The sequence below is a fragment of the Gobio gobio genome (genome assembly GCF_949357685.1).
Source record: "Gobio gobio genome assembly, chromosome: 20".
Lineage (NCBI taxonomy): Eukaryota > Metazoa > Chordata > Actinopteri > Cypriniformes > Gobionidae > Gobio > Gobio gobio.
In genome coordinates, this window is record NC_137113.1 from 45,184,284 (window position 1) to 45,207,986 (window position 23,703).

Genomic DNA, 23,703 nt, shown 5'->3' on the forward strand with positions numbered 1-23,703 from the left:
ACGGGATAGACAAGGTTCAATCCTTGATGACTGTGAACACTTCCACAGCAAATGAATCACATCTCTGAAGAGGCAAATTTACATATTCAATATCAAATCTCAAAACATATGTGTCCAGTACAGACTACACTCCACCATAAAATCCTTATCTAAGTAGGATTGCATGTGCGTAAGAGTGATTGAACTGCTGGTGCTGACCAAAGATCATGAACGCATGTTGGATTACTGTTACAGTAATCTCTTTATAGGCCGACTGTGAGAGACTGTACATTCTGGCCTTTATTGGATTTCTGTGCAATTGGTATGGTATAGGTACCACAAAAAACTTTGCTTTGGTACTGTGGTAAAAACTTTGGTACTTTGCTTCACACAAGTCGTACGTCTCAGTGTCAAGATATAAGGACAAGAGATAACAATAACGGCTAAATTTTGCTTACGCAACACCAGTTTTTACCATCATCTAACGAGGGGGTGATTTACACAATTTACATAGATCTGGCTCCTTGGGAAATGCATAATTTCTTTCTCATATGAAGGGAAACTACATGCAAAACACACACACATGCATACAAGTCCTTGGTTACACACACACACGCTCATGTAACACTCTGTGGGCAGTTGCATGAGTTCCGGCATTTTTCAGAACCATTGTTCATGTCGTGCTATGGAAGCATTGCACATAATTGGAGAAAATGAGACCCTGAAGTAATAATCTAGAGACACTAGCGCCTTAATTGAGCAAATCATTTTTTTGTTTATTCCATGTACAGCCTGAAGGTTCCTCAGCAATACCTTGCTGTTCACGCTTGCAGCAGAGGTCCTTTAGTAAAAAGGCCCATTTATTTTAACAAAGGTGGAACAGTCATAGAGGTCTATATTTTGGATAAATAAAAATGTAATCTGGGTTTAGAATAGGACTGTCCAAACTCGGTCCTGGAGGGCCGCTGTCCTGCAGAGTTTAGCTCCAGCTTGCCTCAACACACCTGCTGGAAGTTTCTAGTAGGGGTGCACCGAAATTTCGGCCGCCGAAAATGTTCGGCCAAAAATGGCATTATCGGTTTCGGGCCGAAATAAAAAAAACAGCCGAAAACGTAAACCGAAAATGAATGTCAACCGCCCCTCCCATCCGTGCTCAAGCGCTCAGAACCATTGAGATTACCTGTGATGAACCTGTGATTTTGTGTGCAGTTATTCAGATAATTGTGGATCTTTTTTGCACAACTGTTAAAAATGATTTTTTTTTGATGGAACATAAAACGTGAAGAATAATATTATTTGGTATTATTATTTATATTTATTGTTAAAAATATTTTAGGTTTTGCTATGTAACGTAATAAAAGTTTGCTTATTCTATTGGCTCATGATTTTTTCAATTCAGATCCATTAAGTTCAAGCAATTTAAATATATATATATATATATATATATATATATATATATATATATATATATATATATATATATATATATATATATATATATATACACTCACCTAAAGGATTATTAGGAACACCATACTAATAGTGTGTTTGACCCCCTTTCGCCTTCAGAACTGCCTTAATTCTGCGTGGCATTGATTCAACAAGGTGCTGAAAGCATTCTTTAAAAATGTTGGCCCATATTGATAGGATGGTGGTCATGGTGCATGGGTACATGGTGGTCATAAAGGGATGGACATGGTCAGAAACAATGCTCAGGTAGGCCGTGGCATTTAAACCATGCCCAATTGGCACTAAGGGGCCTAAAGTGTGCCAAGAAAACATCCCCCACACCATTACACCACCACCACCAGCCTCCACAGTGGTAACAAGGCATGATGGATCCATGTTCTCATTCTGTTTACGCCAAATTCTGACTCTACCATCTGAATGTCTCAACAGAAATCGAGACTCATCAGACCAGGCAACATTTTTCCAGTCTTCAACTGTCCAATTTTGGTGAGCTTGAGCAAATTGTAGCCTCTTTTTCCTATTTGTAGTGGAGATGAGTGGTACCCGGTGGGGTCTTCTGCTGTTGTAGCCCATAACCCAGGTGTGTAACCCAGGTTGTGTGTGTTGTGGCTTCACAAATGCTTTGCTGCATACCTCGGTTGTAACGAGTGGTTATTTCAGTCAAAGTTGCTCTTCTATCAGCTTGAATCAGTCGACCCATTCTCCTCTGACCTCTAGCATCAACAAGGCATTTTCGCCCACAGGACTGCCGCATACTGGATGTTTTTCCCTTTTCACACCATTCTTTGTAAACCCTAGAAATGGTTGTGCGTGAAAATCCCAGTAACTGAGCAGATTGTGAAATACTCAGACCGGCCCGTCTGGCACCAACAACCATGCCACAAAATGGCTTAAATCACCTTTCTTTCCCATTCTGACATTCAGTTTGGAGTTCAGGAGATTGTCTTGACCAGGACCACACCCCTAAATGCATTGAAGCAACTGCCATGTGATTGGTTGATTAGATAATTGCATTAATGAGAAATTGAACAGGTGTTCCTAATAATCCTTTAGGTGAGTATATATAATATATATTTATATTAGTATACGTTTTTAAAAGAAGCCATTTTCGGCTTCAGTTTCGGTTTTCGGCCAAGTGCATCCTAAATTTTTGGTTTCGCCCCTGAATTTTCATTTCGGTGCACTACTAGTTTCTTGTATGCCTAGTAAGATCTTGACTAGCTGGTTCAGCTGTGTTTCACTGAGGTTGGAGCTAAACTCTGCAGTACAGTGGCCCAGGATTGGACACCCCTAGTTTAGAGTATCAACTGGGACACAGTGAAAATAAACAAGATCAGTTACAGATATACTATATATATATATATATATATATATATATATATTAGAGATGGGCGCTTTCGAAACACTTCGAAACCTATACAAATCTTTTGTTGTGACTCAGTGATTCGGAGTGTTTCAAACTGTAAACGAGGCTTCATTCTGTTTAATCTGCCATCTTTGTAATCCTTTTGTAGTTTTTCATGTTGATTAGTCTTTATTGTTCCCAGGTGTGTCTTGTCGCCTATTAGCCCCCTGTGTATATATAGCCCTTGGGTTTCCTTGTGTATATAATATAAACTGACCGTTTGAATTGCTGCATCAGCTCATCGTATTTCTGGACCACCTCCTTTCCATCCATAGTCTCCAGACACCTATCATAAAATAAACAAAGTAGTTGTTTAATGAAGAAAACTAATTGTTGAGTGATTCCCAACCAAGCCTTCTCAACAAACACAAAGCAGAAGATAATTACGGGTGGTTGATGAATCTCAAGTTGTTGTAAGGGATCTGTATACGTTCCTGCAATTGCTGGACAAATCTCAGTCCTCCAGCAACCATAGGCATGTTCTTGAAGACAAGATAGTAATCTGAAAGACCAATAAACAGTTAAAAATGCAAGATAATAACAAACACCCCAGTGATGTTACTTATCGATAATGAAGATGAAGACCGAACCCTGGGTTTCCCCTGTCTGCGTTTTGAAGATCCTCTTGCAACATTCCAGTTCCTCATCAAACATTTTGATCAGCCTGGGATATCTAGTCTGAACAACGACTGCAATCAGGGGTCGTTCCAACAGTCTGCCGAACATGTCCAAAACCTGCCAAGCAGAGACTCTAAGAAACTGTGTTGTGTTCTTTGTATTGAAAAAAGTTGAGAGAAGAAAAACACTAAACACAAACGCTTTCCACCAAAGACTTCCAAAGACATACATGGTTCACTGCACTATCAACTGCAAAAATCAAATATGCCAGTAATAAATTATGTTCCAGGGTGGAATATTCTAGCCTGGCTCCGCCCTCCTACGTACTTCCGCTCAATTCTCATTTTCCTTCAGTACTCCGTCTGGGATTGCCGTATATTCTCTGATTTTCTCCGGTCAAATTTTAACCGGTCCAATCAGCGAACAGAATGAGATGACATACGTCACGACCAAACGTTAGCGATTGGTTATGGCAGATCCAGAGTGGCTCTGGGCAGATCCAATAGTTTTAAACTTCAACAGAGTACCGCCTTCAAGGAAGTAAATGCTTGTCAATGGAGAGTGGCCAGACTCTCTGTACAAATGAAATGTACAAGAGTCTGGTCGGACCAGGCTAGGAATAATCTACCATAAAAAAAGAGCCTAAAGCGTGTTTCTTCTTCTGCAAGGCTCAAACTGAGCTCTGTTTAAGATCTTAAGGCCATGGAGATTTGTGTGAATTCCAGTCTTAACATTCAGGCTGCGTTCCTGATTGGGACTTGATTATACTCCAGTATCTATAACTCATTAAAGACATAAAAAGCACTGAAGTCCCAAGTCAGGAGCATGTGTGCAGCTTGACACCAAAAAACTCTTTTGCAACATTATTGTATTTTCACACTAACAGAAAGTGTTGCCCACCTTGAATGTTTCCTCCAATCCAGAAGCGCCATCAAAAGCATGGCCACAGATTCCACCCAATTCCTGGTCGATATGGTCCATCATGAGCTGGAACTCCACTGAATCTGCTTCAAACTCCTACAAACAAGCACTCTTTAATCGAGGAACATCAACCTGTTATCTGTGATTTTGTTGCGTGTTGTTGGAGAAGTTGCCCACTTACCATATTACTAAGATCAAGGGAGTCATACGGCTTCTCTGAGAGTTTTCTGTATTCCTCCAAGAAGGATTCACGTAAGCACTGGACTTGATTACTGAGAGATTTCCCTTTTATCCCTCCAAACTCGACCCTCTCCAGCTTCATCATATCAACTACATTCAGCAGGAGAGTCTAGACAATGACAATGAAAAAGAACCAGACAACATTGTCTTCATGTTATAATCTCTTCTTTTTTAAAAAAAACATAATTCCATATAGCGTAGTTACCCGGAACGCCTGTATAATTTCAGGTTTAGGGCCCAAACACACTCATTGCACATATGTGAACACCAAAGTACATTCAAAAAATATCTCCGCTTACTTCAATTGTTCTCAGTCTCTTCATGAAGTGATCCAGGCCAAAAAACACCAAGAGGGGGGAGAAATCCCACGGCCGAACCAAGTTATCATTCTTCTGGTATTGACTCAGGTTGGCCCTTCTGTCCTCGTATTCGCTCCTGAAGTGTGTCAGCACATCTACAGCAGTCTGCATTCGCTGGAGGCTTTCCAGCACGTCACCTTTCAGGATGTCATCTGGGTTCAGAAAACCCCGGGCCTGACAAACAACAAATTAAATAATGCACCAACTAAAATTACCTAACAATGAGCAATACATTTGCTACAGCATTTATGAATCTTTGCTAACGTTGGGTATAAAAACTGTTAATTCATTGTTAGTTCATTTTAGCTCAGTTGCATAAACTTAGTCACTTTGCTTAGTTACTATGTTAAAGAACTAGTTTGACCAACTAGCAGTTTTTCCTAGGAGTAATCAGTCTAATTTTTCCGTTTAAATTACACTAATCTACGGTTTTAAATAACTGACTTGTCTTAAAGAAAAGAAACTTGTAAGACTAGTCAAAGTGTTTTATCCAACTGGCCACTGGTCCATTAAATAATATTAACAGACACAACTCTTGATTTTAATCAATTTGGTAAATGTTGAAATTGAAATCAATTAAGTTTAAAAAATGCTTTGGAAATATTGTTAAGTGTTACCAGTAAAGCTTTATCTCACTGTTGAACAGCTGAACCAAACTAGCCTAAACAACATCTTTAGGAATGGAAAAGAAAACTGCAAAGGGATAATTCTCCCTCAAACCTGTATGACCTTCTTTTCAAAAGGAGAAATTCTGAAGTATGTTTCACTGTTTTTTAATGCTATTAAGTTTCAGAAATGACAAAAAAGCACCATAACAATTTGATGTCAATGGTTCATATAACTTGTGTGGTATAGTGACTATCCAGTGAATATTAGTTTCTGTTCCTCTCAATTCCGATTTCGTTTTAACTCCTACGGTGGCCGATTTAGTCCAAGATTAACATGGCTTCCAGTTCACCCTCGTCCACATTTGACACGGTGCCATCGAGTGTTAAAACGCGAAAGGCGAAGCTTGAATTTACGGGTATGTCCCTCTTTGGCTAATGTACTTTCCAGATGGAGGGGCAACATGGCGACCGGCATTCAAACTCCTCACCCGTATGTATTTTCAATGGCATATTATAAACTTACGAGAATACTTTATTACTTGAAAGAAGTAAATATACATTAATGAGCACATATATTTTTGAAAGAACTAAGTGTTTTTAGCTAAGAATAAACTAAAAAAGTTACACAGTGTAGCTTTAAAGGGGAGGTCTAATGCTATTTCATTCATTCTGACTTATTTACACTGTTAAAGAGTTGGATTCTCATGCTAAACATGGCCAAAATTTAGTATTTCTGTGCCAAATACACTCCTTCAGGATTCAAATAAGTTTGGGAATGGTTTTTTTTCCGAGTATGGCCCTGTATGATGTCATAAAGGGCGGAATTCCTTGTATGGGCACTTCCCCCGGATGAGCGTGCGCACATCAACCAGAGCAAGAGCGCACCCATCAACGAGCTTCGTTCGGATTACGGAAGCCGTCGGCAGCTCCATCATTTTGTTTTTTGACCACGAAACCCAACAAAGTCACTAAAGAAGAGTGTTTTTGGTTGTGAGGGAAAGATAACCTTGTTCAGCTTCCCAAATAACCCAGAGTTAAAGGGCGACAACACAAACTTAGTGCCGGTCATGTTGGAAGTTACCTAGCTGGGGACTATTTTCAGGCGCTGCGTGATATCATTGCGCCGCTGCACTCATGGTACGGCTCAAAGCTCCTTGATTATTACGCAGGGATGAGAGTATAGTTCCAAGCCATATCAGCCTAGAAAATCGTAACTTTTCATTTTCCGTCGGTCTTAGTACACAATGTAACTACAGAAAAGTCAAGTTTTAAATAGGAAAATATCGAAACTCTTTGGTCATTTTTGAGCGAGATGCTCGGTCTAATCAGATTCAATGATCTATGCTAAGCTATGCTAAAAGTGCTACCGCCAGACCCGGAGATCGGCTGAATGGATTCGAAAACGGTAAAACTCAACTGTTTAACTCTAGGGGGAGTTGGAAAATGAGCCTATTTTCAAAAATAGTGGCATGTTCCTTTAAGAGAACAATACGCGGTTTGTTTTGCCGGAGCAGCAACGGTGTTCTGCAAGTGTGTTTGTTTGTTCCCGGTCACGAGTGGAAACTGCAGGCGGTGAGTGAAACTGCATCAAATGTGTGTGTTTTGTTGGCAATCAGCGGGTAAGTGAATATAATGTAACACAAACATATATTGAATCGAAAGTTATCCAGGGAATATGCCATGATGTATTTTGAGTGTGTGTGTGTGTGTGTGTGTGCGCTCATGTCTCTTTAGCTCCGCCCACTGCACAAGCTCGGCTGTTTTCAGAAAAAATCGGTACAGCTCTATCTGTCTTTTATAAATATGATAAAACTAAAGACTCTTCGGAGATATGAAGGATGCAATACTACTCTATAGGTACAAGATTAACACAAGATTGGCAGAAACTGTGTGTTATGTCCCCTTTAAGAATTATCAGTTGAATTAAAAAAAAAATCTGGGTTTGGAATATGGCATTGAGTATGAGTAAATACAGACAGCAATTCAGAAATTCCCCCAACACACAAACAAATGACAACAATAACATTTAATTGTTATACAGTCTCAGAAAAAAGCACAAAAGCTGTCACTGCTACAGAACCCTTACAAAAGGTACATGTACCATTTAGGTACTAATGTGTTTCTTTATGGTTTAATATGCACCCATTATAGGGGTAAATAAGGTACAAAGGTGTACCATTTGAAAGGATACTGCCCCAGTGACAGCTTTTGTACCTTTTTAAATAAAGCATAGAATACCTGCTGGATAAGGAGGTTGCAGATCTCCTGTAAAAGCACTATGACTCGGGGCGGTCTGTTGTAGTATTTGGAGTTGGCCCAAATCAGACACACAGTGTGCATGAGAGGAGCGATCTTTCTCTTCACCTCACTGAAGTCTGCGTTCTCCAAATCTTCTAAAATTCTCTCCATCGGCTTGAGGTAGACTTCGATATCATTGGCCTCATATAGAGCTTAATAAACACAATACAAAATCAAATGAAGATTCAAAGCTTCATAAAACAAGAAATACATAAAGTGCTGCAAGTGGTGTAAAATCTGTGCTCTTTGGGTAGGGACAGATTCAAAGAAGTTTCAAAGCTTTCATACAAATAAAGAGGACCTATTATGCCCTTTTTGATGTTGTTTTTGGGCTCTACTAGAACAAAATGTTCATGCTTGAATGTTCATTATTTTCCCCATATTCTCCATTGTTGCAGCTCCTCTCTTCCCAGTCTGTCAGTAACTCTCTGTTAAGTTCATGTCTCTATGAAGCCCCTCCTTCTGAAAGCACAATGTGCTCTGATTGGTCAGCTGGAGCAGTGTGTCGTGATTGGTCAGGATCTCTCAGTGTATTTGGGAAATTTTAAGTCTAATAGGCCTTTATCACACCTACATATTTCCGGTAAATGAAGCAGTGCACCGCTACTTCCGGTCCCATTGCGACGCAATCAAAATTATAATGTCTGAACCTTCTCGCAGGTGTTGCTGCAGCGATCTGGTGCTCTAATACTAAATAATGACATCCTTACCTCAGATTTGACCACTTCCTGACACTAAAAGCATGGGTGAGACTGATATGGCAGGATGAAGGTCCTTCTTTTAAAATAATACGCGGGAGTGTGTTTGTGTGTTGTAGGCCTATGCATTTCCAAACTGAGGATGTTTACGTCTCATATCGTCAGCCTGCTGAAATGTTCCCATCCAAATGTGCATTCTGAATAATAAATATATTTCTAACCTGCCGCAGTCCAGTGCTCATCTTCTCATTAATAGTGTTTCTCTTACTAATCATATTTCATACCTGTTGTTACATTTTTAAATTAATTTGACTGATAAACACCCTTACGAAAGTTAACCATGGTTTTACTATAATAAGAATGTAGTAACAATGTTTTATTGTTTTTTGTGGATTGACTACCATTTGTATTAGTTTTACTACAAATACCATGATTAAACTACAATAACTATGTTTATTTTATTTGTAATAAAACCATGGTTAATTTTCATGACAGTATTAAATAGATGAATGAATGCGCGGTAACTGCCTTAAATAAAGTTAACTATGTTAAACATTTAATTAATCTTAAACAGTAATACGTTAACAGCGTGACTGAATTTTGGCATAAATGTGTGAATTACATATACTGTAGGCTACAGTGAAATGATTGTCAATGAAAAATGACAGAATAATGACTAAAATATTTAATACAAATAAATATGTTCATTCAGATCTTATTCGTCAGGTCTCACACACACTTCATCGCGGTCACTATTCAGACGAGCACTGACACCGTGTGGTGAAATAATCACGTATGATTATGACCCTCGGCTTATGTTGGATTAAAAAAAATACACGTTGGGGGCAATCGAGACGCGTCGGCTTCAGTTTTCAGGACTCGTGTGGCAGGCTTGGTTTCAACACACTACTAACCAACTCAACCAGGCTCCGGCCCTTTATTCTGCGTATGAATTATTTAAATGAGGAATATTGTGACGTGTTCGTTCCCAGAAGAAAATTCAAGACTACAATGGAGGCGTTTCAGGGAGTTCAGAAACACTGGCAATGATAGTCCATCCGCTGAAGGGACTTTGCAGAGCGTTTTTATGCTTAAAGAGCGACATCACACCCTAAAGAAAGATCAACATGGACAAAAGCATCTTTAAAGGGACCCTTGATTATGATTTCACTTTTTTAACTTTAGTTAGTGTGTAATGTAACGGCATAAACAACATCTGCAAAGTTACGACACTTCAAAGCAAAGGGAGATATTTTCTATTAAAGAAATCGCTTTTTAAGGACTACAACAAACGGCTGGTAGGGACTAACAAGCTTCTTCCTGGGTCTGTGACATCACAAACCCTAAAATTTACATAAACCCCGCCCCCGGGAACACGCAACAAAGGGGGTGAGGCCATGTTGTTGTAGTAGAGTGTTGTTCCCATGCCGTCGAAACGCTGTAATTTCTGTTAACAGGCCGCCATGTTTATACCCTCGCTAGAGCAGCTAGTCATAAAATGTCTCATTAAACATTATAACTGTTCTGTTTTTGGTTGTAATAATTTGTGGATTCGTGATCCAGCTTCACAACACGTAAGTACCGCACTTTACAAAGTGTGTTTACAAGTCGTCTTTCTGAATGTGCTAATGTGGCTAAAGCTACCATTGTCTCTTACTGTATTCACAGAGACCAGGGGCCTCATTTATAAACGTTGCGTACGCACAAAAGAAGGCGTACGCCGCTCTCTACGCAATAATTGGTATTTATAAAAAAGCAAACTTGACGGGAAAATGTGCGGTCCTTCACGCAAGCTCTGACCCAGGCGTACGCACAAAAACGGGTGAAATGAGAAATGGCGACACCGTCGGCAGATGGAAGAAACACGTGAAAGTGTGTGAAACTGTAGACCGTTGTGTAAAAGAAATGGCAATACTGCCTCTCATAAATAACATGAAGACTTCACAAAGCAAGTCTTACAATTAACAGCCTACACGAACACCCGTTTGATCGATCTGCAGTGTAAAACAAACAAAACCAAACGAAAATCACAACAGAAATGCAAATTAACACATATTTGCAAAAAGAAAAGTGAAATATGTTCTGCAATAATATTGGCATGTTATGCAATTCATCCTCATAAATAATATGGTAAACAGAACGAAATAATGTGCAAAACTGATAGGCTATTCTCGTCAATGTGTCCGTCTGGCGGAGCAGATATAGATTCAAATAGGAAGACAGACAGATAGATAGATAGATAATTAGGGAGATATATAGATAAATAGATAGATTGATGTAGGCTATTCATTGTCCACTGGGGAAAGTTGTTTTCATAGTAAAAATTTCTTCATCAGCTACGGAATCATGGTATTCATGCATATGCCTTTAGTTTGTTTTATTTTTGATAAAATAACGTATAACGTATGTCTCAACCATTCAGAAAGCTGCAAGACTTTCCATTTGCACTGAACTAGCCTATTTCCCATTTCCACGTAGATTATAACCGACATCTGTAGCTTGTCAGATGCAATTAAATGGATGGAAATAAAATGCCCCATCACAATGCGTAATGACGCACAATGGCTGATATTGCGCTCTTAGAAGATGTGGCAAATGGAAGGAGTCAGAGTGAACGCATCTTCAGACAGCAAGAAGACTTGCTGGCAAACGAGGACACACTCAGGCGATGGTGCACTAGACGCATTTTTTCCTCGACTTTGATGTCCGACCATTTCTTTTTTATTTCGGCCACGGTGCAAGGTTGTAAGGGCTACAGCATTTACGGCGTCTGCAACATTTTGCCACTCAAGTGCCTTTTTGGCATTAGTAAATAATTGCCAATTACTGTGCCCTCCAAAACAACATTTTTCTCATCTTTTCCACCCCGCCAACGATAACTTCTACTTCACATTGAGTGAGGTTAAGTTTTTTTGATTTCATCTCTGTGTTTGCCATGATTTCGCAATCGATGAATATTAACTTGGGGGCGTTTCGCGGACTATTTATAGGCAACTATGGGCGTGACATGAAGCCGCAAAAGCTACGCTACATTTAGAATTGATTGTGATTTATTAAGGGAAAACTGCGTAGGATGTGCGTGCGCACGGTTTTATAAATCCGAATATTTCTGTGCGTACGCACGTCCTATGTTTCATCCGTACGCCACTTCTGACGCAAATCCTACGCAAAGTTTTATAAATGAGGCCCCAGGGCTTGTTATTTTTAACCCAAAACGCCTGTACAATTCAGAAACGCACTTTGATTACTTCTTCAAAATAAAACTAATGACATAGCTCTGATCTCTGTGAATACGGAGACAATGGCAACTTTAGCCACTGTATAGCACCCTAACCAGCACATTCACAAAGGCTTGCGTACATTCACCAAATATAACGTGGGGTACTAAATTAAGTTGGTCAAACAGTTTGTATGATCCATATTTGCCAATTCTACTGGCTGTGTCAGCTTCTCCACACTCTGTAAAGGCTCCCTATTCTGAAAAGGGAGCGGAGAGCAGCAGCTCATTTGCATTTAAAGAGACACACACAAAAACGGCGTATTTTTGCTGCCACCCATATAGGGGCTTTCAAAACATCCTATTATAAATAATGCGTGGGGTATTTTGAGCTGAAACTTCCCAGACACATTCCGGAGACTTATATTACATCTTGTAAAAAAAGGGCATTATGGGACCCTTTTATTGCATCAAGTTTAATGAATAATTAATAAATTAATGGGGTTTTTTTTCACAACACCATACCTTTCTCAACATCCTGGAGCATTTTTGCAAAAGCAGGATAATAACTGCTGTCTATTTCGTTCAAAAGCTCAGCCAATGTGGCCACTGTAGGTGCCTGGAGCTGGCTGTGTATACCCTTAAGATCAGCAAGCCTGCAACACAACATAAAGAGGACAAACAAGGTTGAAGGGATTTTCCAGGCAACATCAGAGTGAATGAACTCCCAGTACAGCGTGTCACACTAACCTGTTCTTCCAAAAGCTTAGCTCTGCGTGTGGAGTGGGGTTTTTGCCCTCAAGTAACAGCTCCGACGAGTCCTTCTTCAGGACCTTATAGACTTGATTAGTCCAATCGATCACAAACGTCTCCATTGAATAAATGAGCCTTCTATCCACGAACAAACATACCAACGAAAATGTATATGAAATATTTCAAGCATGTTTATTAAAATCCCATCATTTTAAGAAGTCACCTCTTATCTCCTTCATGAGAAACTCGCTCTAGCTGCTCCAATTCAGGAGGCAAAGGAAGGTAAGTTTTGCCTTTGACTTTTGCAGCAATGACGAGCATGTTGTTTTTAAGAACGTGGGAATGTTGCGTGATGTCCTGAGAAACATCATGAGGAATGCCCAGGTGGTTACTTGGATTGGACAGAATCGCTCCAGCAAACTAAAATAAAGAAAATAAAATTAGACAACGGCATCTTATGCTGTGACAAATATTTAATCAAAATGACTTTCAGTCAGAGATGCAGGAACACAAAGAAAAGTCCTAGATCTTAAAAAGCAGACTTCACTATAACCCATTAATAAAACCTACAACCCCAAATCAGAAAAAGTTGGGACAGTATGGAAAACGCAAAAAAATTTTACTTTGACTTGCATTTCATTGCAGACAATATGAACACAAAATATTTCATGTTTTGTCTGGTCAACTGCATGTTATTTGTAAATATGCATCCTTTCCTGTCATTCAGACCTGCAAAACATTTAAAAACAAGTTGGGACAGGAGCAATTTAGGGCTAGTAATGAGGTAAAATGGTTAAATAATGATGTGATTTGAAACAGGTGATGTCAACGGGTGATTGTAATTATGATTTGGTACAAAGGCAGCATCCAAGAAAGGTCTAATCCTTTAGGAGCAAAGATGGGCCGAGGATCGCCAGTTTGCCAACAAATACGTGAGAAAATTATTGAAATGTTTAAAAACAATGTTCCTCAAAGAAAGATAGGAAGAGATTTGGATATTTCACATTCAACAGTGCATAACATAATTAAAAGATTCAAGGAATCTGGAGGAATTTCAGTGCGTAAAGGACAAGGGCGCAAGCCTAAGCTGAACAACAGTGATCTCCGATTTCCCTCAGGCGGCACTGCATCAAGAATCGCCATTCATCTATAAGCGATATCACCACATGGGCTCAGGACTACTTTGGCAAACCTTTGTCAAGTGCCACAATACGTAGTTACATCCACAAATGCCAGTTAAAACTGTGCTGTGCCAAAAGGAAGCCCTATGTTAACAGTGTCCAGAAGCGCCGTCGACTTCTCTGGGCTTGGAGGCATCTGGGATGGACCATCACACAGTGGAAACGTGTTCTGTGGTCAGATGAATCAGTATTTCAGGTATTTTTTGGGAGGAATGGACGCCGTGTGCTCCGGACCAAAGAAGAAAAGGATCATCCAGACTGTTACCAGCGACAACCAGCAACCAGCAATTGTGTCAGTGCCCTTGGCAAAGGTAACTTGCACTTCTGTGAAGGCACCATTAATGCTGAAAATTACATAGAGATTTTGGAGCATAATATGCTGCCTTCAAGAAGACATCTTTTCCAGGGAAGTCCATGCATATTTCAACAAGACAATGCAAAACCACATTCTGCACACATTACAAAGTCTTGGCTGCGGAGGAAGAGGGTTCGGGTACTTGACTGGCCTGCCTGCAGTCCCGACCTGTCTCCAATAGAGAATGTGTGGCGCATTTTGAAGCGCAAAATGCGACTTCATGTAATTTGTAAATATGCATCATGAAGTCGGATGCATTGAAGTCAGTGAAGCGCAAAATGCGACAACGAAGACCCCGTACTGTTGCCCACCTTAAGACTTGTTTGCAGGAAGAATGGGACAAAATTACACCTGAAACACTTCATCACTTGGCGTCTTCAGTCCCTAAACGTCTTTTAAAGCTACACTATGTAACTTTTCCGTCCACTAGAGGTCGCCAGTTCAAAACAAAGGCGTAGTTTGATGACGCCACGTTTGAGCTCAGAATCTTGTGACATGTGATCTTCACCTCACAGCCGGTGGAAAACAGTCAGGATAGGACTCGAGCAGAAATCATGTTCATTTATGCGATTATTAACATTACTGTAGTGAAGCAGAAGCAGGACCGAGTGTTGTGGAGCTGAGCAAGGCCACAGGAGCGATTGAAGAGCGGGACTGTTATTATGGCATAATCGCCGGCGGGACTTTTATTATGACACGGTTGCCGCCACTTTCTCTTTTCCAATCATGAGTATGAGGTAACGCAACTCTGTTTATCGTATTAGATATGTATGAGTGTGTTGAAAAGGAAGTTATGACGTTCGCTCGGCGGCTGCTATGACACTTGTTCACATTGCAGTGAGAGTAAAGTGTTTCATTGAATAAAACCGGAAACCGAGGGTGACGCAGATATGACGCAATCGACAGGCGACTCCCTCACACGCATAGCTCACACGTCCCGGTTCCTCGGTTAAAATAGCAATTTCTCACGATTTACAAATAGTTGGAAACATTTGGGATATTCTAAGTACTCAACTGAACAAAATATATAACACTGGTCTAGTGGTTTCTGGATATTTTACTGCAAAAATCCTACATAGTTTACCTTTAAGTGTTGTGAAAAGGAATGGCAACATTACAAAGTGGTAAATGCTTTACTGTCCCAACTTTTTTTGAAATGTGTTGCAGGTCTGAATGACAGGAAAGGATGCATATTTACAAATGACATGAAGTTGACCAGACAAAACATGAAATATTTTGTGTTCATATTGTCTGCAATGAAATACAAGTCAAAGTAAATTTAGAAATCACTTCTTTTTTTAATTATTTGCGTTTTCCATACTGTGCCAACTTTTTCTGATTTGGGGTTGTAGTATATAATCAAACAATAAGGTAGAAGAGGTCCAGCCATATTGTGAAAATAGTCCACTGTAAGGAACGACATGCATCCTGCTGATAACTGACCAGACTGACTAATTACCATTAACCTTTTGTCTCCACAGTGACCCAGTGTTTACATTGATCGAGCTGCTTCTGCTATTGTGAGAGTCTTCTCACAGGTGAACGGCTCTGGACTATTGCTTGGAAACAGCTTTGATGTTTTGTGTACTATGTAAGCCATGAACAATAGACCCTTTTCACGTTTCCGGGTTTCTCAGAGCGGAAGTCGTCATAGTTGGGTTAACTTTTATAGCGGTGATGAATAAGAGTATACATTAAATATATTTTTTGAGTCCCCATTTGCTCACATGGCAAAAGAAAAACTCCACAATAGGGATTTCACAACTTTCAAAAAGAGGGAAAAAATAGAGTGAGATTGATAACGGCAGTGAAAAGAGAGAAAGATATTATTTTTCACCATCACTCCCATAGACGCTGTATTAGAAACACCCTCACAGCGGTAACTTTTTTTTTTTTTTTTAATTTAATGCAAAAGTAATATAAAACAAAGTATTAGTTTTATAAACGTACATTTATTTAAAAATACAAAAAACTTTGCAGGATTTACACAGTTCTCTTAAAGGGATAGTTCACTCAAAAATTGATTTAGTTTTAGTCGTAGTCTTTTGACTAAAATGCCCTTTCGTTTAAGTCATATTTTAGTCACCTGAATTGTTTTTAGTTTTAGTCGACTAAATATCATCAGATTTTAGTCCGACTAAATCTACAGTAGATTTAGTCTCCTAAAATCTAATGAGTTTAGTTAAATTGTAATACATTAAGTATTTAAGCATTACATAACCGACTGTCACTTGAACTGACATTTTGACATCATTTTGTTTTCGACATTAAAAATATACGAAAGAGCTCAGTTCACTTTTTGTCTGTTTTTCAAAAACATCTATATAGTTTTTATAACTTTGTATTTCTGTTTTAGTCAGTAGGCCATATCAGGTTAAGCTAAAGCTTCAAATAAGTTTGTTTATTTATTTTTCTTAACTTCAGTTAACATTTATTTAATTCCAAATAATGACGTTTTTTTAAATGGTTTTAGTGAACAATTATAACCCTGATACTTTATTGAATATGTGTCAAATACTGGTCTTTCCTCCTGACTATAAATTAAATGGGAATGAAATTAAACACAGTTTATTGTGTAAGCAAAAACGAATAACGCGTGACTTTTAATTATAAACCAGCTGGAAAAACTCATGGACTCTTATTTTGAAATGTGTGCGCCTCTATTGCAGTTGCAGGAGCTCATTCAAGTTCAGATGAGATCAAATATGCATTGTTACAACCGTCTAAAACATATTACTATATAATCATCGTAAAGTAAACATTGTCATTATTCATCAGCATTAGTTCACATACAATGGCCTGGGATAAATGTGTGTTATTCATTGATTGTGAGCCACTCTGGAGCGCTGGATTGGGGATGCGTGAGCCTGTAGAAGCGCAACAGCGCCGTGTTTTCCCGCCGTTAGATCAGCATATGAGCACATCTGTTAAACAGGACATCAGTTCTGACTGGATCTCTTCCCTAATCGTCCCTCCCAAACATTTTCGTCTCGTTTTTATTTGTTGACGAAAATGACAGTTGATTTTGGTCATAGTTTTTGTCATCCAACTCTAGTTTTTATTTAGTTATCGTCTCGTTTTCGTCAGTGAAAAAAGGTTGTTGACGAAAATGATGACGAAAATGATTCGTCAACGAAATTAACACTGCATTATTGGTGTATATGACATTCTTCTTTCAGCCAAATACAATTAGAGTTAACTTATATATTATATATTATATATATATATATATATATATATATATATATATATATATATATATATATATATATATATATATATATATATATATATATATATATATATATATATATATATATATATATATATATATATAAAATGCTAATCCAAGCATTATAATGGCAGTGAATGGGAGCCCAAATTTTAACCCTTTAACTGCCCCCCCCCCCTTTTTGAGAATACACATGAAAATGCACTATCCAAACTTAAAGGGCTGTAATTCAAGAATGCTTTGGAATATAGACCAAAGTTTGGTCTCGTTTCAAAGACGACATTCTGCAGATTATTGCTGAAGTGAAAGCAATTCAAAATATGAAAGCATGAAATAGTTATGGAAGTTTAAATTTACTGTAAATGAAAAATACTGTACTAAATTTATTTCATATAAAATATGTATTTTACAAAAAAGAATTTACTCTAAAATTACTATAAAATCAAAGCCATATGTCTAACCAATTTGTGTTCCAAATTTGAAGTTGATATCACAAAAATTGAAGTCCCCATGAGATTTTGTTTAGGGTGCTGTACCAAAAATAGCCACTGGGTGTCATTCAAATTCCATTTATTGTTGTTTTGATGCATTTTCCTGTAAATTTCTGTCCAAATATTACTTCCATCACAAAACAGTCACCAAATATGGACCCTTGAGACTCAGACCTTTCCGACAATATGCGTTTTGTCAAGATTGGAAAAGATTTTGAATATAAAGTAGTTAAAATAATTGTTGTAATATGAAACATGACAGCGCCCACTAGGGGAGGAGCCCACTAGAATAATTTAGAGTAACGTTTCCATGGCAACACAATGTCCTATTTCAAAACAGTTTTCACAGGATGAATTTTGAGTTTGTAAGCTTTCAAATGATACCTAATTTGTGATAAAGCCCAAAAAAGTGCATCCTTCCATTCATCATAAACGTTATCCATACAGCTCCGGGGGGTTAATAAAGGCCTTCTGAAGTGAAGCGATGCGTTTGTGTAAGAAAAATATCCATATTTAACACGTTATAAAGTAAAATATCACTCTTCCGCCAGACCGCCTTCCGTATTAAACTTAAACAAAATTGGATACAGGCAATAAGACGTGATCAGCAGGAAGAATGGGTCAATTTTGGGATCCTGACACTCGTGTGCAGTAAACATTTTGTCACTGTTAAGTCAAATATCCAAATATCAGTTTTATATTTTAGATTTCCTGTCACTGATTACGTTCCCCTCTAGTTGGCATAGTTCTCAGTGTAATATAACATGTGGAATGCAAAATAAAAATCTGAATGCATCCGTCAAATACAAATATTTGTGTCAAATGCCAACGCCAGGCTGAAAAGAATACAAAATAAGGAAGCTGAACTTTTGAAAAACTTTGTTGATGGAAATAAAATATGAACTTCTACATGATGTTTGTGATATAACTGAGAACACAATGATATCCCAGTGGTCTAAAATAAATGGCGCGCTCAAAGTATGAGCGAACAGTGAGTGAGTCGAGAGGTTACAATTTTTGGTCACTGTGACCTCACATTGTGACCAGAAAAAGTGAACCTGAAAGCACTAAATTGACCCCCAAACGTAATGAATCACAACCTAATGTGCACATATACGGATACAGCCACATCATGGCAAATATATCAGAACTTTAGATGAACTGTGGAAGAGAAGAGCATCTGTTATGTTACAATTTAAACTCACTGAATGTTATTAGACCATCAAGTGAGTTAACGTTACACTTTCTAAAATCATGGAGCAACGTTCATTATGTGGGTAAAGACAAATAGGCATTTGTTTATAATTGGTTAATTCTATATGATTTAAAACATTACAACAGAACATTAAAATAGTGTCTATGTGAAATGTATTTGCTTATTTGGTTTCAATCAATTGTAGTTAAAAAATAAGCTGGTTTTACCGATTCTTTGATAAGAACCGACTCAAATGAATCATTCGTTGCTAAAGGACACTACTCCTGGTTCAGCTTACGGAAGATCGCTGAATTATTTTCAACGAAAATAAAACTCATTGATTAATAAAATAAGACGATACCAACCATAACTCATAATTCATGTAGTCGTTAACTCAATAGTTAAGTTTCTGTCAAACACTGTATCTGATAGTTACTTGATTAAATGATTCACTTAAAAAGAACCGGTTCAAAATAATGATTCGTTCGCCAATCGGGCATCGCGAACTCGACTCACCTGTTTTAAAGTCACCGAACACTGCTCCAAAGGACAATGAGACGAACTCCCGCAATTCGTTTTCATTGTATCGACCTTCAGTGCGGTTTTGCACCGCTTAACAAAATAAACCGATCTGTTCTTCCCGTTTTCCGAGAATCCGAGTGTAGGGATCAGCTGACCGGAGGAACCGAGCGACACGACAAGAGTCGTGTGGTCAGCTTTATCCAAGAAGTCCTGAATGACTTGTCGTTGCTCTTCTGTGGCAAGACATTTTTGCCAGACGTCAGATTTCAGATTTAATGTTTTCAACACGCAATTTTCTAAGAATTCAAATCTTTTATCAACTTTTGGCAGCTCGTTCGCTTCCATTGTGCCGATGAGTTTGTAACTGACCGGACTGACAGACTCTGCTTTAAACCGCTGTCTCCATAGCAACACGGTGTTTACGTGGGCCTGCTGTTGCTATGACAGATATAAACCGTCAGTTTATTCACTTAAATGCAAACAAATCAAATTTAATTTTGTACAAAATTAATTATTCTGAGTTATCCTGCAACGTATTCTACTGGTTAAATTAACTAAAAAATAAATACATAAAAACTAATACTGATTATTTCAGACATTTCTGCATACTGGTTTGACCATATACCATAATAAAAATAAAAAAAACAGTCTGTCACTCAAACAAAGGAATTGAATGAGCCAATAACTGAGCTTGTTTTAAATTAATGTAACAATCAGCCACTGTGCAAAACACACACACACACACACACACACACACACACACACACACACACACACACACACACACACACACACACACACACACACACACACACACACACACACACACTTCAGAGTCAGATCAAAGTCCTACTGCATTTGTTGATGCTTCCAAACAAAACATGTTGTACATTGTTTATTCTTATCTGTTTGTTACCATTCACTTTTATTGAGTTATTGTTAGGTGTATTGTTTATTCTTACCTGTTTGGTCCTTTGAGTAATTAAAATGTGATGTTTCTTTTGTTAGAAATAAACGATTAATCTGTCTCTTACTTTGTCTTTTCCTTATAGCATGGTCATATTTGTAGTCTCAACCAATACAAATGTTTTTTTTTTTTAAATTGACAATTTTAACTTGTGATAAAAACTTAAACTTAAAGATTAAGAGGTTTAATTCGTTACAACAATAGATGTCAGCCTATATGCAGCCGGTGAGTAGCCTACTACTGTCATATAGTGGCTATTGATATTTTTGCAATTTTATACCAACATATGTCACCAGATGTCACCAAAGTATGCCAAATGTTGAGGTTTTGGCAGTCTGAACTTACTGGAGTTAATTTTAAATATAACATAACATAATATAATATTAAATATAACATAAAAATAATTATATATTTTACATTAAAGTATGGTACTTTTAGAGGTGAATAAATGCAAAAATACCCCCAACAATTAAAAATGTATCAAAAATAGTGATATGACATTTATATAAAAAAAAAAATTGGGATCAAACCTGAGACCTTCATGCCCAAATTTGTCCACGAAGGACCAATAGAGTGGCAGGTTTGACATCACTTTGTAGCCCAACTGGCAATTCGCATGGCACCAACTGGTACCCTCGAGAAAAACCCAATATGATTTTCCCATAGGCTTTTGGATTATTGAAAAAAAAAAAAAAACTCTGTGATCAACAAAAGTTTATGATACTTACACGTTTTGTCCATCAAGATAATTGTCACAGATGAGCACAACTTTTATGAATTTTGAAGACTAAATGCAGTCGCCAGAAGTAAAAAGCTAAAGATCACCACCACCAAGCTTCCGACGAGTCGACGACTCTTTCAGTTTTTATCTCAAAACATTTTCCCAGAATGTTTGAGTTAGAATAGTTTATAAAAGCACAACTATAGACATATAAATAATGACTTTATTCAACAATCTCTTCTCTTCAACGTCATTCTCCTACGCTATTTACGTAGTAAATACAGTGCAGCGCTTCCGGTTTCTACATCAGAACTCAAGGTTTAAATTATGACAGTATTAAATTACAGGTTTAATTCAAAGTCAAGTAGCCTACTTATTTATTCTTAAGGAGCCTGACTGATTTAGTTTACCCCTAAATGTTAATGCATTAACTATCAAACATTCTTGCATGAATCCATATGACTCCTGTCATAGTTAAAAGGTTAAAGATTTCTCTATTGACAGAAATGCGATATAATATACATAACTATGTTTACAGTGGTGTACCTTATGTACAGTTATGTTTTTATTACCGTAGAATGAGCCATTTCTATCTACACACACTGTGAAATTGCCATTTTGCACCCTCATGTTTCTACAGTAGCCCTAAAGGGACAAACTTCTCTACAAGTGCTAGTCACTCTCTGCCAGTGTTGGGAATAACGGTGTTATAGATAAACGGCGTTACTAACGGAATTACTTTTTTCAGTAACGAGTAATCAAACGAATTACTGTTTCTTCCGTTACAACGCCGTTAGCGTTACTGAGAGAAAAAAATGCGGCGTTACTATAATTGAGCTCATTGAAGCGGTTTTCAACCGAACAGGCTCTCTGTCAGTCGGACCTGCAACGTGCAACGCGCGGGCGTTGATAGGTTGAGTTCACACACACACCTATGACGCACACGCATATGCCCAGTCAGCGATGGCAGTCCAACGGCTTCAAAGGTAGCTTTCGCAAACTGAAAGTATAAACGCTACTTTTCCCTCGTTGAGGTGAAAGGTAAGAATGTTTATTGTAACGTGCAGCTTATGCCCAAGAAGAAAGAGTCTCTCCACGTCGGTGGAAAGTAATTCTATTTCTAATCTAATGAAGCCTCACGTCATCACAGCCACAACATTAGTGGCTAAAAACCCAGGTGATAACGTGAGCTCCACTACCAGAGGAGTAGTAAAGAAGTACTGATACTATTTACACAATATTTACACTATAGTAGGTCTACTGATAATATTTACAATTAAAGCTGCAAGCAGCATTTAGCGGGGTTCAAGCCTTTAAGGCCTTTAAGCACACAAGCATCAAAAGACATTACCTTTTTTACCATTTAGCAAGATTTTAAACACTGAAATAACAGATGGAAAAGTCCATTTACAGGCAATATTGGCAATTTACCATAGAAAACATATGGTTTTAAAAGGTTTTTAATAGTTATAGCGCCACCTATGGTCCGATCTCTATACAACTTTGCATGCTTGTTAATGATGTTATGACACACATGCCCACCAATTTTCGTGAAGTTTTGAGTTTTCCCTTAGAATATATCAAATGATATGCATATTTCGTGGATGTGTGCAACACCACGTGATTACAGAGCCATAAAACTCATTAGCGCCAACTAGTGGCCGATTTTTTTCAAAATTCTTACCGACCTCTAGGGCCATGAGACTTGTCTAATAGGTGCTCAAATTTAATTGGCTGTGGTAGCCATGTTTTTTGAGATATGCCAATGTCCTCACAGACATACTTGGTACCTTGGACCAAGACACTGCATACCAATTTTCAAGTCAATCGGACTAGCGGTCGGGTGGTTAAAGCCATTTTCATGTTTTTTATGTTATTGCGCCACCAAGAGTTAAATCGTCGCGATTTTTTTTATTGTGACCAAAGACTCAGCCTATACACATGTCTACCAAGTTTGGTAAAGATATCTCATTTTGTTCTTGAGTTATAGCTTTTTTAGTAAATAGGCTCCGCCCTGAACGACTATTTTTACGCTCCTTAACAACCGTGAATATAAATTTCGACTTTTTTTTGATAATTATTCATAACCTGACTCCAGAGAACATTTTGCCACTGGTTTGGTTCCGATCGGGCAAAAAACCTAGGACTAGTTTGCAAAAGTAGTTTTTTGACAAAATTCAAAATGGCGGAAAATCTATCATGGCGGAAATTAAATCGGAGATATACGTTTTGTTCGTCATGGACTCACCTTTCCAATGATATAAGACACTTGAGTCTACGTCATACGGTTTAGGAGTTATAAGCCATTTCGCGCTTTTGATTGCTGTAGCGCCACCTATTGTCCAATCGGGTTCATACTCTGACAACATTAGCCTCGATTTTTGTACTATCATCTGATGAAGTTTCAAGTCTCTAGCATTTACGCTTTGGTCTGCACGATCACAGTTTAAATATGATTGAACAATATTAGTTT

The 23,703-nt window shown here is 38.1% G+C and overlaps 1 protein-coding gene across 1 annotated transcript in view; it reads right to left on the minus strand.

Annotated features, from left to right (window-relative positions):
• The window catches only part of dnah9 (dynein, axonemal, heavy chain 9), a gene marked incomplete at both ends in the record, with an annotated part of 193,344 nt that overhangs the window by 97,780 nt on the left and 71,861 nt on the right, over window positions 1-23,703 (minus strand). Inside the window, 10 exons of the mRNA XM_079845505.1 lie at window positions 3,072-3,140; window positions 3,242-3,356; window positions 3,445-3,589; window positions 4,373-4,489; window positions 4,575-4,742; window positions 4,933-5,166; window positions 7,839-8,050; window positions 12,339-12,469; window positions 12,564-12,704; window positions 12,790-12,986. Coding sequence (XP_079701631.1) covers window positions 3,072-3,140; window positions 3,242-3,356; window positions 3,445-3,589; window positions 4,373-4,489; window positions 4,575-4,742; window positions 4,933-5,166; window positions 7,839-8,050; window positions 12,339-12,469; window positions 12,564-12,704; window positions 12,790-12,986 — 1,529 coding nt within the window. The remainder of the gene's footprint in view (window positions 1-3,071; window positions 3,141-3,241; window positions 3,357-3,444; window positions 3,590-4,372; window positions 4,490-4,574; window positions 4,743-4,932; window positions 5,167-7,838; window positions 8,051-12,338; window positions 12,470-12,563; window positions 12,705-12,789; window positions 12,987-23,703) is intronic.